Below are 19,076 nucleotides of genomic sequence, written 5' to 3' on the forward strand. Positions count from 1 at the left end.
GTCCTTTCCTTTGGTGCTGTACCGGCTGCGGCCAGGAACTCGGCGCTCTTGCTCCGAGAGGGACCAGGTTCCTCCACCAGAGCTTCTGTCGCTCTGTAACCTGCACTGTGACCTACACTAGTCGCGGGAGCCACGCAGAGGACGCCGGAACACCCTGGAAGCCGAGAAATGGTGTGTGTGAGGGGGCTGCGTCCGGGCGACTGGGAGAGGGGCTGGAATCGGCCAGAACGGGCTGAGGCGGGACCCGGGCCTCCACGCCGCGACTCCGGGGTCTGGGACACGAGTCCCCTCGGCCGCAGGGTGAGGCTGGGCCGGCAGCCGGGACCCCGGGCGTCCTGCCCCGTCCCTGCACGGCAACTGCTGGCCTGCCCCGGAGCCCAATCTGGGCAGCTCCGCGCCCTCAGCTCCGCGTCTCCCCACATTATGCGGGGGCCACGGGAGGGATATGGGGGGATCCCGCCTCGGGTATGGGGTTTGTTAGAAACAAGTGCCCGGTGCCACAAAGAAAACCAGCATCTAAGCAGAAAATTCCTCAGCAAGGCACATTTATTTGTACATAAGTGTGCAGCTTGCGCCAGTCACGGATGATCGCAAGAGCACACCGAGCGGGGTAGGACAGGGGTTTTTATCCTTAACGCAGTTCCTAGGACTTCTGTGTCCTTTCCTCATTGGCTAGGGTTGGACCTCACAATCTAAGCTAACTCGACTGGCTAAGGTTTAAAATTAAATAGAGTCTGGCCGGGCGCGGTGGGTCACGCCTGTAACCCCAGCACTTTGGGAGGACAAGGCAGGCGGCTCACGAGGTCAGGAGATCGAGACCATCCTGGCTAACACGGTGAAACCCCGTCTCTACTAAAAAAAATACAAAAAAACTAGCCGGGCGAGGTGGCGGGCGCCTGTAGTCCCAGCTACTCGGGAGGCTGAGGCAGGAGAATGGCGTAAACCCGCGAGGCGGAGCTTGCAGTGAGCTGAGATCCGCCCACTGTACTCCAGCCTGGGCGACAGAGCGAGACTCCGTCTCAAAAACAAAACAAAACAAACAAACAAAAAAACCCAAAACAAAACAAACAAAAAAAGAACTATAATTATCTTGAAAGCACATACTGTTATGGGTATTGGGACATCGGGACATTCTGTTGTGGGACTGTAAGGATACTTGCAGGCATCTTCAGGCTGTTTCCTTCATGGGAAACATTTGATGATCATGGGTTGTGACTGGCAAGGAGTGTTTCTTGTTAGTCTCAAGATGGAGCTGAACTTAAATTGGTGTTATTCTGGCTCCCCTAGGCACCTGCTTCCCTAACACTTATATAGGCAAAAGGCAAATAAATACAACAGGATTACGTTTTCCATAGAAGGCTGATGTATGAGATACAACAGTTTAATTATTATTTTTGAAACAATGTCTTGTTTTGTGGCCCAGGCTGGAGCAGTGGTGCGATCATGGCTTACTGCAGCCTTGACCTCCCCGGCTCAAGCACCTCCGCCTCCCGAGGTACCTGAGACTATAGTTGCCCACTACCACACCTGGCTAATTTTTTATTTTTTTCCGGATGTGGGGTCTCGATACGTTGCTCAGGCTGGTCTCTAGCTCCTGGCCTCTAACAGTCTTCCTTCTTTGGCCTTCAAAATTGCTGGGATTACAGGCGTGAGCCACTGCACCTGGCTAACAACCTCATTCATTATGGTTTGCTTTTTTCTCCCAAAGCTTGTTTTCTTTCTAGCTGGTTTTTATTTACTTTTCAATTTAAAAGAGTGAATTTAACATTCCAGCTGAAGACAATGTGACAGGCATGAAATCTTTGTGTGAGGAAGTAAAGAGGGAAGTTAGTTTACTCTAGAGATCAGTAGTGAAGAGGGGCCTGGCGGGATGGCTCACACCCGGAACCCCAGCACTCTGGGAGGCCGAGGCAGGTGGATGGCTTGATGTCAGGAGTTCAAGACCAGCGTGGGCAACATAGTGAGACCCCCATCTCAATTATGAAAAATCATATTAAATTAAAAAAAAAACTAATGACGAGGGAAAGGGCCTTTCCTGTTTTCCTTCAGTCATTTACAACATTTTACAAAACAGTATAGGTAAGAAAGAAGGCGAATCTGTAATCAGGGAAAGAAGAGTTCTAGCTGGCTATGTGAAAGCTGTATATCACGTAACTCAACTCCATGATCACATTGCTTCAAGATAATTTAGAGATCTACCAGATTAAATTTTTGAATTACTTGTGTTTTTTTGTTTGTTTTTCGATTTTTTTTTTTTTTGACACAGGGTCTCAATCTGTCACCCAGACCGGAGTGCAGTGGTACAGTCTTGGCCTACCACAGCCTCCGCCTCCTGGGTTAAAGTAATTCTTCTGCCTCAGCCTCCCAAGTAGCTGGGATTACAGGTGCGTACCACCACACTTGGCTAATTTTTTTTATTATTAATAAAGGCGGGGTTTCGCCATGTTGGCCAGGCTGGTCTCAAACTCCTGGCCTCAAGTGAGCCGTCTACCTCGGCCTTCCAAAGTGTTGGGATTACAGGAGTGAGCCACCACACCTGGCCTGACTTACTTGTTCACACAGCCTATATAGGTAGAAGATTTCTAGTCATGTAATCACAGGTTAATTGTTGGATTGTGCCTGCTTAAGCATAAATTTCATTTCCCTATAAATTAGTAATTTTCAAGAGTTGTATTTAAATTTGATTTTAGTGTCCTTAGGTAGGACCTTAGGATACTACACACAGTTTGGTCTCATTGCTTCTTATTTAAATTTTTTCACACTTTCCAGGGCAAGTGGTTTCCCCCTACCATTTCCAGATGTATGGGATGCAGGGCCTCAAATCCTCCACCCTCATACAACAGCCTAACTCTTCAAGGGCTTGCAGTAAAATCTGTTTCCGGACATTTCACATGACAGGAAAGCAGAGAATCACCACTAGACATTTTCCCGAAAAAACTTTTCTGCCCCTCCTCCTTTTGTCTTTCCTAGACACAGACACCTTACCAACCTTATCAGGATGTCTTCGGGATGAGGTTCCTTTCTGGAAACTACAGGGTGCTGTGTCTTCAGTACACCCTCGTATCCTTTTTTTTTTTTTTTTTTTGAATCGGAGTCTCGCTCTGTCTCCCAGGCTGGAGTGCAGTGGCGCTATCTCAGCTAACTGTGAGCTCCACTTTGCGGGTTCACGCCATTCTCCTGCCTCAGCCTCTCGAGTAGCTGGGACTACAGGCGCCTGCCACCACACTGGATAATGTTTTGTATTTTTAGTAGAGATGGGGTTTCACCATGTTAGCAAGGATGTTCTCGATCTCCTGACCTCGTGATCTGCCCGCCTCGGCCTCCCAAAGTGCTGGGATTACAGGCATGAGCCACCGTGCCCAGACCTGCAACCTCCTATCTTTTCCAGGTTTTGGGTTTTAGAACGGCCTGGGGATGACTCAAAATCCCCACGACTGCCCTGTCTCCTGGAGGGTCTAGTGGCCATCAGTGCCTAGGGGAGTGGGGCCTCCTGAGGGAGCCCCTGAATGACTAATGGTGGAGGAGATGCCTGGTATACTCTTCATCTAAATAACCAATTCTTGGGGTGCTCAGCTTCTCTCTCCCAACTCCAGTTTCCATTAATTGGAGACACATGGCCGTCAGCCAGTTGGATGTTGCTATTGAGGAAAAGGAGAAATGATCCTGTCTTCTGGATTGTCTCAACTGTGAAGAGAGAAATATCCCAAAAGACAAGGAAAGGCCACTCCAACGGGGTGCAGCAATAGCCTGCAAAGCAGAATATACTTGGGGGTACACAGGGGACAGAATGCAGTGTTGGTGGGAAACAGTCATTGAGCACTTCTCCTTTCCTCTCATGTGAAATGTTCCGAGAGTCACCACCAGACACTTTCCTGTCAAAACATGCATGCTTCTCCTTTCCTCTGTTGTGGAAACACATTTTATCAGATTGTCTTTTGGTTGAGGCTCCCCTTTGGAAACTTCAAAGGGTATTGTGTCTTCAGTGCACTCTCCTGTGTTTTCTTGGTCCTGGGTGGCAGAATTGGGGTGACCTAATATGCCCACAGCTGCTCTGTCTCTTGGAGGGCCTCGTATCAGCCCCTGGGTCTCTCCTCCCAGGGGACAGAGTAAGGTAGGAGAATGGGGACTCCCAAGAGAGCAGCTGAATGCCTTCTGGTGCAGGGAGACTCCTGGTATACTCTGCATCTAGATAGCCAAGCCCTGGAGATGCTCAGCTTTTCTTTCCTAACCCCAGTTTTCATAAGTTGGAGACAAACGGCTGGTCAGCCAGTTGGATGGTGCTATTGAGGGAAAGGAGAGATGATTCCTGTCCTCTGGATTGTGTCAACTGTGAAGGGAGACAAAACCCCAAAACACAAGGAAAGCCCACCCCAGCAGGGTGGACCAGTAGCCTGCAAATCAGAATATGGAAGCGGATACACAGCGGGGTATAGTGCGGTGTTGGTGGAAAGTAGTCATTGAGCGCTTCAGTGAGGAGGATGGGGTGGAGAGATGTCTCATGTGACAGGGTGACCTGTGCTGACACATGAGTCAGACATCACTGTGTTCCAGCCAGCACTGCCCCTCTGTGGGCTTGTCTCTTGTAAAGAATTGTTCATACATTGCAGCTTGAGTGTTTCAAATTAACTTTACATTGCATTTTTCACTAGGGCCAAATCCAAGAATGATTGTGTAGGTCAGTGAGACACAGAAGAGACAACTCAACAAAGCCCATGACATCACAGTGCACTGCTCACAATCCCAGGAGATGACGGCAGCACACCTGCAGAGCAACACAGAGTGGGGGGAACATCCAGGATGCACATTCAACCAGCAGGTGGGGAGCAGGACAGACAGGGACCTGTGGGCCAAAGCTTTTCTCAGGGTCCAGGGAATTGACCAAGGAGGTGTCTCTCGGGGAGTTGTTTCTGGTGGATTTAGAGCAAGCAGGCACTAGTTTTGTGAAGTCGCACTGTGATTAAAAGCTGGTCTGTGCCATCCATGTGGAGTGTAAGGGTTAGTGGGACAATTCAAATTGGTTATATCTAGCTGTCCCACAGGGAGGTGGTCACCAGAATGCAGTCATGTAAGAAATATATGTGAGTTGACCCCATGGAGGAACTGGGAGGAGGTGGAGAACTAGAAACTCTGTTGAGTTTGGATAAAGTTTTCTTCCGTTATGAGAAAGTTAAATCCATAAAGAAAATGCATGCTAAGGTAACATATAATTATAAGAACTCACCATATCCGGCAGCTCTAGAATTAATTAAATTTTTGTATATGGAGATGATGGGTAGCAGATTCATTATTCTCCGGTAGAGAACCATTTGTCCCTGCTTTTTCTGTTAAGTGTTCACCACTTGTATCATTGGCTGACAATACCTGGTTTGTCGTAGTTTCACATTACCTTAAACAGATGCCCAGACTGGGCACGGTGGCTCACGCCTGTAATCCCAGCACTTTGGGAGGCTGAGGCGGGAGGCCCACCCGAGGTCAGGAGTTCAAGATCAGCCTGATCAATCTGGTGAAACCCCGTCACTACTAAAGGTACAAAATTAGCCGAGTTTGGTGGCGCATGGCTGTAATCCCAGCTACTCGGTTGGCTGAAACAGGAGAATCATGTGAACCTGGGAGGTGGAGGTTGCAGTGAGCCGAGATCACACCATTGCTCTCTAGCCTGGGCAATAAGAGTGAAACTCCGGTATAAAAAAAACAAAAACAAACAAACAAAAAACTAGATGCCCTGGTTTCACAATTTGCTGTTTTCCATTGGCCTATCTTTCCATCCCTCTGATAATACCATTTTCTCTTAATTAGTATAGAGTTCAAAGCTATGGTGTTTAATGGGTGGGTGTATTGCCTCTCTATCTTAGTTATCTTGGGCTGCTGTATCAAATTACCATAGACTGGGTGACTTAAAGAATAAACATTTATTTCTGGCAGTTCTTGAGGTTGTGAAGTCAACGTTCAGGGAGCTGGCAGATCTAGTGTCCGGTAAGGGCCCGCTTCCTGGTTTGCAGATGGTCATCTTCTTGTGGTTTCTTCACATGATGGAAAAGAGGAAGCCGGCTCTCCTGTGTCTTCTTATAAGAGCACTAATCTTATTCAGAAAGGATCGACTCTTATGCTGTCATCTAATCCTAATGACTTTTCAGAGATGTCAACTTCTAATACTATATTGGGGGGTAGGTTATTAATGTGTGATTTTTTTGGAGTGATGCAAATATTCACGCCATAACACCCCCCAACCATATTCTGTAGAGCATCTTGGCTATTCTTAGTCATTGTCTTGTATTTCAGTTTTTAGAAGTAGTTTTTTCTTAATTTTAGTGAAAAAACAAACTGCCTTGTAAATTTCTTTTTTTTTTTTTTTTTTTTTTTTTTTTTTTGAGATGGAGTCTCACGCTGTTGCCCAGGCTGGAGTGCAGTGGCGCGATCTCGGCTCACTGCAAGCTCCGCCTCCCGGGTTCCCGCCATTCTCCTGCCTCAGCCTCCTGAGTAGCTAGGACTACAGGCGCCCGCCACCGCGCCCGGCTAATTTTTTGTATTTTTAGTAGAGACGGGGTTTCACTGTGGTCTCGATCTCCTGACCTTGTGATCCGCCCGCCTCGGCCTCCCAAAGTGCTGGGATTACAGGCTTGAGCCACCGCGCCCGGCCTGCCTTGTAAATTTCATGGAATAAAATATAACTGTAGTCACATTTCAGAAAGGTTACATCATAGTGCTATTTAATCTCCTTTTAAGGACACATGATATTTTTCCATTTATTTCATTTTATATTGATGTTTTTCAGTGTAGACTTTTTACATAAGAATCATTTTATATCCTTCCTGAGACTTTTTTGGACTTCAAGAAAATTAGTTTTAATAGAAATTAGTGGTTGGGCATGGTGGCTCATGCCTGTAATCCCAATATTTGGGAAGCGGAGGTGGGCGGATCACCTGAGGTCAGGAGTTCGAGATCAGCCTCATGAACATGGAGAAACCCTGTCTCTACTAAAAATGCAAAATTAGCCAGGCCTGGTGGCGCATGCCTGTAATCCCAGCTAGTCAGGAGGCTGAGGCAGGAAAATCACTTGAACCCGGGAGGCCAAGGTTGCAGTGAGCCAAGATTGCTCCATTGCACTCCATCTCAAAAAAAAAAATAAAAAATAAAGAGATTATTCTAGTGTCGGCAACATGGCAAACTTTGCCTATACAAAAAATTACCTCGTCATTGTGATGTGTGCCTGTAGTCCCAGCTACTCAGGAGGCTGAGGTAGAAGGATCTGTTGAGTCTGAGAGTTCGAGGATGCAGTAAGCTATGATTGCACCACTACACTCTAGCCTGGGAAGCAGAATGAGACCCTGTTTCAAAAAAAAGAAAAGAGGCCGGGCGCGGTGGCTCACGCCTGTAATCCCAGCACTTTGGGAGGCCGAGGCAGGCGGATCACAAGGTCAGGAGATCGAGACCACGGTGAAACCCCGTCTCTACTAAAAATACAGAAAATTAGCCGGGCGCGGTTGTGGGCGCCTGTAGTCCCAGCTACTCGGGAGGCTGAGGCAGGAGAATGGCGTGAACCCGGGAGGCGGAGCTTGCAGTGAGCCGAGATCGCGCCACTGCACTCCAGCCTGGGCGACAGAGCGAGACTCCGTCTCAAAAAAAAAAAAAAAAAAAAAAAAAAAGAAAAGAAAAGAAACAAGAAAAAAATTAGTTTCAATAGGGTATGCTGTCTTTTAAAAATTATGTTCAGCAGATTGTTGCTGATAATTAAAATTCACTGAGATTTATTTCTGTATAGAGTGTGCATTCTAGAAACTTACTAAAACTGTTACATATGCAATAAATACATAAAAGAATTGCACAATGAATTCAAATAATAATGATGGAGCCAGTATTGGGAATGGTAAGATAATTGCCTTACTTTTCCTCCTACTTTCACAACTTGGGTATGCATCCTCATCAGTATGTTTTATTTTTGCATGTTTTTTATGCAAATGATAACCAATATGTGATCTTTTATATCAGATTTTATTTTAACTCAGTTATATGGAACCTTATACAGAATGATAATTAATTCACTTTCTTAGTTGATTTTATTATTTAGAACAGTGGTTGTTTACCCAAAACATTGAGCAGATAATCCACAGAGTTCCTGCATTTTTCTTCCAGGCTCATAGTTCCCTGTATTTTAAACATCTTGACTGGCCAGGTGCTGTGCCTCATACCTGTAATCCTACCACTTAGGGAGGCCGAAGCAGGAGGATAGCTTGAACTCCAGTGTTGGAGGCCAGCCTAGGCAACATAGCAAGACCCTGTTTCAAAAAAAAAAAAAATAGTTTTAAACCAAAGAAACCATATCGACTTTGTGTAGTGTATCCTACAACTGAAGCAAGAATATATTACATGTGAACATGATGAAAATTGAAGAAGCCAATGCTATTATTACCTAAAGTCCATCTTTTACATTAAACTTCACTCTTTTGTTCTGTAGTTTAAGACAACTGGCCAGGCGCGGTGGCTCACGCTTGTAATCCCAGCACTTTGGGAGGCCGAGGCAGGTGGATCACCTGAGATCGGGAGTTCAAGACTAGCCTGATCAACATGGAGAAACCCCGTCTCTACTAAAAATACAAAATTAGCCGGGGTGGTGGCAGATGCCTGTAATCCCAGCTACTCAGGAGGCTGAGGCAGGAGAATCGCTTGAACCCAGGAGGCAGAGGTTGCGGTGAGCCGAGATCATGCCACTGCACTCCAGCCTGGGCAAAAAGAGCAAAACTCTGTCTCAAAAAAAAAAAAAAAAAGACAACTACATGTGTCATGTATTCACCATCACAGTCTTATACAGAAGCGTTTCACTGCCCTCAAACTCCCCTGTGCTCCTTCTAATCATACCTTCTCCTCACTCTTTTGCCATCCCTGTTTATCCCTGGAAGCAAATGATGATGTTCCTGCCTCTAGAGTTTTGCATTTTCCAGAATATCACATATTTGGAATGATACTGTAAGTGGCCATTTCAGACTTGCTTCTTTCATGTAAAAATATGCATTGAAGGTCTCTAAATATCTTTGTTGCTTGACAACTCATTTATTTTTTATTTTTCTTTATTTATCTAAAGATTTTTGTTTTGTTAAAGACAGTATGTAAAACTCCCAGCTCAGGTGATCCTCCCACCTCAGCTTCCCAAAGTGCCTGAATTCCACTTGTGAGCCACCATGTCCGGCCACTCATTTTCTTATTTTTTTTTTCTTCTTTTTTTTTTTTTTGAGATGGAGTTTTGCTCTTGTTGCCCAGGCTGGAGTGCAATGGCACGATCTCGGCTCACCGCAACCTCTGCCTCCCCGGTTCAAGCGATTCTCCTGCCTCAGCCTCCCGAATAGCTGGGATTACAGGCGTGTGCCACCACACCTGGCTAATTTTGTATTTTTAGTACAGACGGGATTTCTCCATGTTGAGGCTGGTCTCGAACTCCTGACCTCAGGTGATCCACCCACCTCGGCCTCCCAAAGTGCTGGGATTACAGGTGGGAGCCACTGCACCTGCCAGGGCCACTCATTTTCTTTCATCACTGAGTAACATTCCATTGTACAGTGTTACCGTAGTTTGTTTCTTTTTTTTTTTTTTTTGAGACGGAGTCTCGCTCTGTCACCCAGGCTGGAGTGCAGTGGCCGGATCTCAGCTCACTGCAAGCCCCGCCTCCCAGGTTCACGCCATTCTCCTGCCTCAGCCTCCCGAGTAGCTGGGACTACAGGCGCCCACCACCTCGCCCGGCTAGTTTTTTGTATTTCTTAATAGAGACGAGGTTTCACCGTGTTAGCCAGGATGGTCTCGATCTCCTGACCTTGTGATCCGCCCGTCTCGGCCTCCCAAAGTGCTGGGATTACAGGCTTGAGCCACCGCGCCCGGCCTCGTAGTTTGTTTCTTTATTCACCTGTTGAAAGGCTCATCTTGAGCCTGGTGTGATGCCTCATCCCTGAGTTCCCAGCACGTGGGAGACTGAGGTGAGAAGATTGCTTGAGGCCAGAAGTTAGAGACCAGCCTGGTAGATACAGTGTGAGACCTTGTCTTTTTTTTTTTTTTTTAAAGACTCACCTTGTTTGAGTCTAGTTTTTGGCAGTTATGAGTAAGGCTTCTAAAAGCGTTTGTGGGAGGACTTTTGTGTGGACATCAGTTTTCAGTTCATTTAGGTCAATATGTAGGAGTGAGACTACTGAATCAGTAAGACCACGCTTATTTTCTTCAGAGCTCCGTGGACTGTCTTCCAAATGGGCTGTAGAATTTTCCATTCACATCCATAGTGAAGGAGAGTTCACTGTCATGGGCATTAGGAAGTGTCAGTGTTTTGGATTTTAGCTACTCCACCAGGTATTTGCTTATTTGCTGGTGCTTCATTGTTGTTTTCCTTTTTTTTATTTTCCTTTGGAGACGGAGTTTCATTCTTGTTGTCCAGACCGGAGTACAATGTCGCAATCTCAGCTCACTACAGCCTTTGCCTCCCAGGTTCAAGCAATTCTCCTTACTCAGCCTCCTGAGTAGCTGGGATGACAGGTGTACGCCGCCACGCATGGCCGCTGTTTGTATTATTACTAGAGACAGGGTTTTGCCATGTTGGCCAGGCTGGTCTCAAAACTTTTGACCTCAGGTGATCCACCCGCCTCAGCTTCCCAAAGGGCTGGATTACAGGCGTGAGCCACTGCGCCTGGCCTGTTTTCATTTGCTCTTTAATGACATGTAATGTAGAGCATCCTGTCATATGTTTGCCATAATTACATTCTTTAGGGGGAGGTATACTTGGAAAGATTGGTTTGTTATTTTTTTATTTTTTTAAGACTGAGCCGGGCACGGTGGCTCAAGCCTGTAATCCCAGCACTTTGGGAGGCCGAGACGGGCGGATCATGAGGTCAGGAGATCGAGACCATCCTGGCTAACACGGTGAAATCCTGTCTCTACTAAAAAATACAAAAAACTAGCCAGGCGAGGTGGCGGGCGCCCGTAGTCCCAGCTACTCGAGAGGCTGAGGCAGGAGAATGGCGTAAACCCAGGAGGCAGAGCTTGCAGTGAGCTCAGATCCGGCCACTGCACTCCAGCCTGGGTGACAGAGCGAGACTCTGTCTCAAAAAAAAAAAAAAAAAAAGACTGAGTCTGGCTCTGTCACCCAGGCTGGAGGGCAGTGGCGTGATCTTGACTCACTGCAACCTCCGTCTCCCAGGTTCCAGCGATTCTCCTGCCTCAGCCTCCTGGGTAGATGGGATTACAGGCACGTGCCACCACACCCGGGTAATGTTGTATTTTTAGTAGAGATGGGGTTTCTCCATGCTAGTCAGGCTGATCTCAAACTCTGACCCTCAGGCGATCCACCCACCTCAGCGTTCCAAAGTGCTGGGATTACAGGTGTGAGCCACCATGCCCGGCTAAGATGTCATTTTCTAAGAATAAATAATATCCCATTTTATGTATATGCTTACCACATTTTGTTTTTCCGTTCAGCCGTGAATGGATAGGTTATTGGTTGCATTGCTCATTACTGCCACCTCAGGAAGGTCGTATAGTGGGTAAATCTGTGCTTATTACACCTGGATATCTCTTAGGAGTTTCTTGTTTGCCCTCTTGTGTACACACAGTGCCAGGTTTTTTTTAGGAATGTCCCCTTTGCCCTGTCAGCATCTATCTAGCTACATTCTGACAGGATAACTGCAAAGTGAATGAATCCTGGACATCATAATGGAAGTTTCTTTCTACCCAGGTGATTCCCCTACTCTCTGCTTATATCTAGCATGCCTGTTTCAGGTGGTCCCTGGGGGTGTGAGATTTCCCAGGGTCTCCCCCTCGTCCTCATTGCTAGCTATCTGCTTCATCTGACAATATCATCAAAGATTAGACTTTGGGAACAGGCATTTTCAAGGATACACAGCCTCAGGACTGCTAATGTTAACTTTGTTCTGCATATGAATTCACAGGACTCTATTATGACAGGTGCTGCAGACCCACAGTCCAAAGAGACATTAGGGACAGCCAGGCAGCTCACTTTTCTCCCTGGGTTCAGTGAATACACACATTTTCCTATTCTGCTGTGGCTTTACCCTTTGTTCAGTTCTAGCATCATGATTGCTTTTTGAACTAGCCAGGTGTTGTGGCACATGCTTGTGGTCTCAACTACTCAGGAGGCTGAGGCATGAGAATCGCATGAACCCAGGAGTAAGACGTTGTAGTGAGCCAAGATGGTGCCACTACACTCCAGCCTGGGTAACAGAATGAGACGCTGTCTTGAAAAAAAAAATTGCTGGCGGGGCATGGTGGCTCACGCCTGTAATCCCAGCACTTTGGGAGGCTGAGGCAAGCAGATCACCTGAGGTCGGCAGCCTGACCAACATGGAGAAACCTTGTCTCTAGTAAAAATACAAACTTAGCTGGGTATGGTAGCACATGCCTGTAATCTTAGCTACTCAGGAGGCTGAGGAATAAGAAGTGCTTGAACCCCAGCAGTGAACCAGCATCACGCCATTGCACTGCAGCCTGGGCAACAAGAGTGAAAATCTGTCTCAAAAAAAAAAAAAAAAGTTGCTTTATGGAAGAAGGTAAGTATACACAGGGAGAAAGGGATCTGATGAGCAAAAACAGGGAATAAATGTTTGGAGTCCACAGCATCCTGAGAACTTCTTGAGAATAGAGTCTAGGCCCCCAGTGCTGTCACTCTCACCCATCCTCCTCTACACATGTGAGATGTTTCAGGACCCAGTGGCCTTTGAGGATGTGGCTGTGAACTTCACCCAGGAGGAGTGGGCTTTGCTGGATATTTTTCAGAAGAATCTCTACAGGGAAGTGATGCTGGAAACTTTCAGGAACCTGACCTCTATAGGTAAGGATGACAGTTTTCCTTTCCTCAGTCCATTAGTGAACCAGTGTTTCTAGCTCATCAATGCTGTTGAGTGATTTAGAACATAGACAGGAAATACTTTGATGAATAAATGAGATATGGCTGCAGTGAATCATGGGCATAGAATCTAATAATTTTTCACAATTTTTTAATGCCTCAGGACTATTTTTGTGTGTCTGTATTTTAGGAAAAAGTTGGAAAGACCAGAACATTGAATATGAGTACCAAAACCCCAGGAGAAACTTCAGGTAATTTGTACCTACAAGACAAAGCAGTGTCTCTCTAGACAATCTTAGAATATGACAATATATTAAAAATAAGTAAAACAAAGAACTAAGTACAGGATCAAATTCATTTATTTTTAGAATATGTGATCAAAAAACATATATGTAAATGTGGCCTAGGCTGTGGACTCAATCCTGTAGTCCTAGTCCTTTGAGAAGTGGAGATAGGAGGATAGCTTGAGGCCAGCAGTTCAAGAACAGCCTGGGCAGCATAAGAAGACCACAAGTCAACAACAGCAAAAAATGAGCTGGGCATTGTGGTCTGTAGTCCCATCTACTCAGGAGACTGAGGCAGGAGGTTCACTTGAGCCAGTTAAGGCTGCAGTAAGCTATGATGATATCACTGTACTCCAGCGTGGGCAATAGGACAAGACCCTGAAACAAAAGAAAAATGACACAGAGTATTTAGTATTTGTAAAATAGTTTACTTGGGAAGAGTATTAAGAAGTCCCATATAAACATTTTTTAAAATAATAGTTATGGCTGGGACACCTTGTAGAATATGTTGTCCAATCACCTTCAAACAATTCAGCCAGGGCCAAAAGCCTACACTTTGACGGACAGTGTTAAAAATGCAAGTGCAGTACTTGTTGACGAATATAAAATTACTTATAAACAAACCCTTTGTAATGTGCTTCTCACTTTTGACAGGAGTCTCATAGAAGAGAAAGTCAATGAAATTAAAGAAAACAGTCATTGTGGAGAAACTTTTACCCAGCTTCCAGAAGACAGGCTGAACTTCCAGGAGAAGCAAACTTCTCCTGAAGTAAAATCATGTGACAGCTTTGTGTGTGGAGAAGTTGGCATAGGTAATTCATCTTTTAATATGAACATCAGAGGTGACATTGGACACAAGGCATATGAGTATCAGGAATATGGACTGAAGCCATGTAAGTGTCAACAACCTAAAAAAGCCTTCCAATATCGCCCCTACTTTAGAACACAAGAAAGGGATCACACTGGAGAGAAAGCCTATGTTTGTAAAGAATGTGGAAAAACCTTTGTTTTCTATTCAAGCATTCAAAGACACATGGTAATACACAAAGGGGATGGACCTTATAAATGTAAGTTTTGCGGGAAAGCCTTCCATTGTCTCAGATTATATCTTATCCATGAAAGAACTCACACTGGAGAGAAACCATATGAATGTAAACAATGTGGTAAATCCTTCAGTTATTCTGCTGCCCTTCAAATACATAAAAGAACTCACACTGGAGAAAAGCCTTATGAATATCAGGAATGTGGGAAAGCATTTCATAGTCCCAGATCCTATCGTAGACATGAAAGGAGTCACACGGGAGAGAAGCCTTATCAGTGTAAGGAATGTGGGAAAGCATTCACGTGTCCCCGTTACGTTCGTATACATGAAAGGATCCACTCTAGGAAAAAATTTTATGAATGTAAGCAGTGTGGGAAAGCATTATCCTCTCTTACAAGTTTTCAAACACACATAAGAATGCACTCTGGAGAAAGACCTTATGAATGTAAGATATGTGGGAAAGGCTTTTGTTCTGCAAATTCATTTCAAAGACATGAAAAAATTCACAGTGGAGATAAACCCTATAAATGCACGCAATGTGGTAAAGCCTTCCCTCATTCCAGTTCCCTTCGATATCATGAAAGGACTCACACTGGAGAGAAACCCTATGAGTGTAGGCAATGTGGGAAAGCCTTCAGATCTGCCTCACACCTTCGAGTGCATAGTAGAACTCACACTGGAGAGAAACCCTATGAATGTAAGGAATGTGGGAAAGCCTTCAGATATGTGAATAACCTTCAAAGTCATGAAAGGACACAAACACACATAAGAATACACTCTGGAGAAAGATGTTATAAATGTAACATATGTGGGAAAGGCTTTTATTGTTCCAAATCGTTTCAAAGACATGAAAAAACTCACACTAGAGAGAAACTCTATGAATGCAAGCAATGTTCATTAGTTCCAGTTCCTTTCGATATCATGAAAGGACTCACACTGGAGAGAAGCCATATAAATGCAAGCAATGTGGGATAGCCTTCAGAGCTGCCTCAGTCCTTCAAATGCATGGTAGGAGTCACCCTGAAGAGAAACCCTGTGAGTGTAACCAATGAGGGAAAACCTTCAGATCTGCCCCACACCTTCGAATGCATGGTAGGACGCACAATGGAGAGAAACCCTATGAATGGAAGGAATGTGGGAAACCCTTCAGATCTGCCCGGAACCGTCAAATTCATGAAAGAACACAAGCACACATAAGAATGCACTCTGTAGAAAGACCTTATAAATGTAAGATATGTGGGAAAGGCTTTTATTCTGCCAAGTCATTTCAAATACATGAAAAATCTTACACTGGAGAGAAGCTCTATGAATGTAAGCAATTTGGTAAAGCCTTTTTTTCTTTCACTTCCTTTCGATATCATGAAAGGACTTATACTGGAGAGAACCCCTATGAGTATAAGCAATGTGGGAAAGCCTTCACATCTACCTCACACCTTCGAAAGCATGGTAGGACTCACACTGGAGAGAAACCCTATGAATGTAAGCGATGTGGGAAAGGCTTCAGATCTGTCAAAAATCTTTGAATTCATAAAAGGACACACTGGAGAGAAACCCTATGAATGTAAGGAATGTGGAAAAGTGTTCCATAATTTCTCTTCTTTGCAAATACATGAAAGGATGCACAGAGGAGAGAAGCCCTATGAATGTAAGCATTGTGGGAAAGCATACACATCTGCCAAGATCCTTTGAATACATGCAAGAACACACACTGGAGAGAAACCCTATGAATGTGAAGAATGCAGAAAAGCATTCAGCTTGCCTATTTCCTTTCATAGACATGAAAAGACTCATACTTGAAGGAAACCCTATGAAGGCAAGCAATGTGGCAAAGTTTTCACTTCCAGTTCTTTTCAATATCATAAACTCACTGTAGGGAGAAACCCTATCAATGTAATCAATGTGCAAAAGCCTTTATTCCACTTCTTTTCAATATCATGAAAGGACTCATACAGGAGAGAAACCCTATGAGTGTATGCAGTGTGGGAAAGCCTTCATTTCTTCTAGTTCCCTTCGATATCATGAAAGAACACATGGGAGAGAAGCCCTGTGAATGTAAGCAATGTGGAAAGCCTTCAGATCAGCCTCACACCTTCAAATCCATGGAAGGACTCACACTCAAGAGAAACCCTATGAATGTAAACAGTATGGGAAAGCATTCAGACCTGACAAGATTCTTTGAATACAGATAAGGAATGTAAACAATTAACTGTTTATAATAACTGTATACTAACAAATGTTATTCCTTTTAAATAATTAAGAAGCTATAATACCCCATTGGTGTCATGTATTAGATCAACCTTATACTGTTAAATTGTTATTACTTGGACATTGTGAGTCAGTATAACCATGTGGATAAAATGCCAGGCATCTTTTTTTTTTTGGAAATTTCACTTTTCATACTTAGGTACTTACATTTTTATCTAACCCTAATCAATCTTTCCTACTTTCTTTCTTCTTTTTTTTTTTTTTTTCCAGAAAGAATCTCACTCTGTCACCCGGGCTGGAGTGCAGTGGCATGATCTCAGGTTGCTGCAACCTCTGCCTCCAGGGTTCAAGTGATTCTCCTGCATCAGTCTCCTGAGTAGCTGGGACTACAGGCATGCGCCACCATGCCAGGCTGATTTTTTGTATTTTTTATTAGAGATGGGGTTTCACGGCCGGGCGCGGTGGCTCAAGCCTGTAATCCCAGCACTTTGGGAGGCCGAGACGGGCGGATCACGAGGTCAGGAGATCGAGACCATCCTGGCTAACACGGTGAAACCCCGTCTCTACTAAGAAATACAAAAAACTAGCCGGGCGAGGTGGCAGGCACCTGTAGTCCCAGCTACTCGGGAGGCTGAGGCTGGAGAATGGCGTGAACCCGGGAGGCGGAGCTTGCAGTGAGCTGAGATCCGGCCACTGCACTCCAGCCTGGGCTACAGAGCGAGACTCCGTCTCAAAAAAAAAAAAAAAAAAAAAAGAGATGGGGTTTCACCATATTGGTCTGGTTGGTCTCGAACTCCAGACCTCATGGTTTGCCCCGCCTCGGCCTCCCAAAATGCTGGGATTACAGACATGAGCCATTGTGCCCAGCTGCAACCCTATTTTTCATTCAGTCATAATACCAATAGTTATCTCACGTACCTCTGAGTGCCGCCTTCTCCAAAACCAGCAGTGCCATACCTGCTGTCAGCAAGGATGTAATATACCATAGTGATAAAGATGACCAAAAGCCATAAATGACTGTGAGATGTATGAGAATTACAAGTCACATTAGTAAGAAGAGAAAAATTTTGGTCATGTTTATGATTTGAAATATGTTTTCCTTTGTCACATTTAGAAATATAGTTACAAAATGCCCTTGTTTTTGTCCTGATTCATCATGGTCACTGAGGAGCATCGTCTCATATGCCTGGTATATGACGTGTCTCTCCAACAGTAAAAGACTTGGCCTTGGCTGGGCATGGTGGCTCACGCCTGTAATCCCAGCACTTTGGGAAGCTGAGGTCAGGAGTTCGAGACCATTCTGACCAATATGATCAAACCCCGTCTCTACTAAAAATACAAGAATTAGCAGGGCGTGGTGGCGTGCTCCTGTAATCCTAGCTGTTCAGGAGGCTGACACAGGAGAATCGCTTGAATATAGGAGGCAGAGGTTGCAGTGAGCTGAGGTCGCACCATTGTACTCCAGCCTCAGCAGCAACAGTGAAACTCCATCTTAAAAATAACACAAAAAATGACTTGGCCTTAGGGCCAGGTGAGATGGCTCACGCCTGTAATCCCAGCACTTTGGGAGGCTAAGGCAGGTGGATCACTAGGTCAGGAGATTGAGACCACTCTGGCTAACACGGTGAAACACCGTCTCTCCTAAAAAATACAAAAAATTAGCCGGGCGTGGTGGCAGGCGCCTGTAGTCCCAGCTACTCGGGAGGCTGAGGCGGGAGAATGGTGTGAACATGGGTGGTGGAGCTTGCAGTGAGCCGAGATTGCGCCACTGCACTCCAGCCTGGGTGACAGAGCGAGAGCAAGACTCTGTCTCAAAAAAAAAAAAAAGACTTGACCTTGTGGTGAGGTGATGTCATCTGTAGACTCCTGGACCCGTTTTTGCCTTACTTATTCTCTAAAGACTAAAATATTTCCTAAAATGTATGGGCACTGTTTACCAGAAAGTACCTTAGTTAAAACATATAAATTGGTTTATGCCTTATAAAGCTACATTTTTTCAAATTGCTTTACTGAGTCATAGGAGGCTAAAAATTTGTGTAAATTGTCTAAATACAGCCTGTCTTTCTCTGATAATGTGCTGTCGATGCTAACTTGTAAACAGCCTGCTTATGTTAGCAGTGTAAAGTTAACAGCAACATGGAAAAGTTTCTTTTATATATTATGCAATGGCATAGACTGATTCAGTCACTTCCTTTAAGGTGCCAATGAAGCTGCTCTTCAGAAACACTTATTTAAAACCCCTAAGTTCAAAATCCAGACACCACAGGATGCAGCATCAATCACTGACCAAACCCTGTCTGTGTGTGGAGGTGACATACCCAGTCCCAGATAATGCATCCACATCAGTGAAGGGTGGAATCATTGATTGTCAGATCACACAAAGTAACTCAGAGCAGGGAAGACAGGGCAGTGAAACCTGACCAGGAACGGTGGCTCACACCTGTAATCCCACCACTTTGCTAGTTCAAAGCAGGTGGATCATTTGAGGTCAGAAGTTCAAGACAAGCCTGGCCAACATGGTGAAACCCTGTCTCTACTAAAAATACAAAAATTAGCTGGGCATCGCGGTGTGTGCCTGTAATCCCAGCTAATAAGGATGCTGAGGCAGGAGAATGGCTTGAGCCTGGATACAGAGATAACAGTGAACTGAGATCACACCTTTGCACTCTCCAGCCTAGTCGACACAGTGAGACTCCGTCTCATGAAAAAAAAAAAA

At 45.0% G+C, this 19,076-nt stretch overlaps 1 protein-coding gene, 1 long non-coding RNA gene and 1 pseudogene across 4 annotated transcripts in view; 2 read left to right on the forward strand and 1 right to left on the reverse strand.

The window, feature by feature from the left end:
* LOC102120699 (uncharacterized) lies at nt 1-17,494 on the forward strand. Of its 3 annotated transcripts, none has more exons than XM_065535933.2 (4): nt 1-171; nt 12,679-12,814; nt 13,020-13,080; nt 13,768-17,494. In XM_065535933.2, exons 1-4 carry the CDS (start codon nt 169-171, stop codon nt 15,128-15,130), a joined length of 1,563 nt encoding a protein of 520 aa, XP_065392005.1. In that variant the 5' UTR covers nt 1-168; the 3' UTR covers nt 15,131-17,494. The 3 variants fall into 3 exon arrangements, with proteins under 3 accessions (XP_065392005.1, XP_073882095.1, XP_073882097.1); XM_074025994.1 differs by having other exon boundaries at nt 12,688-12,814; XM_074025996.1 differs by lacking the exon at nt 12,679-12,814.
* LOC135968574 (uncharacterized) overlaps nt 13,171-19,076 on the reverse strand; it is a 16,152-nt gene continuing 10,246 nt past the window's right edge. Inside the window, exon 4 of the long non-coding RNA XR_010583458.1 lies at nt 13,171-13,491. This is a non-coding gene — a long non-coding RNA (uncharacterized lncRNA). The remainder of the gene's footprint in view (nt 13,492-19,076) is intronic.
* On the forward strand, nt 15,208-16,344 carry LOC135968573 (uncharacterized; annotated as a pseudogene).

This window comes from Macaca fascicularis, chromosome 19 (genome assembly GCF_037993035.2).
Source record: "Macaca fascicularis isolate 582-1 chromosome 19, T2T-MFA8v1.1".
In the NCBI taxonomy this organism is placed as follows: domain Eukaryota; kingdom Metazoa; phylum Chordata; class Mammalia; order Primates; family Cercopithecidae; genus Macaca; species Macaca fascicularis.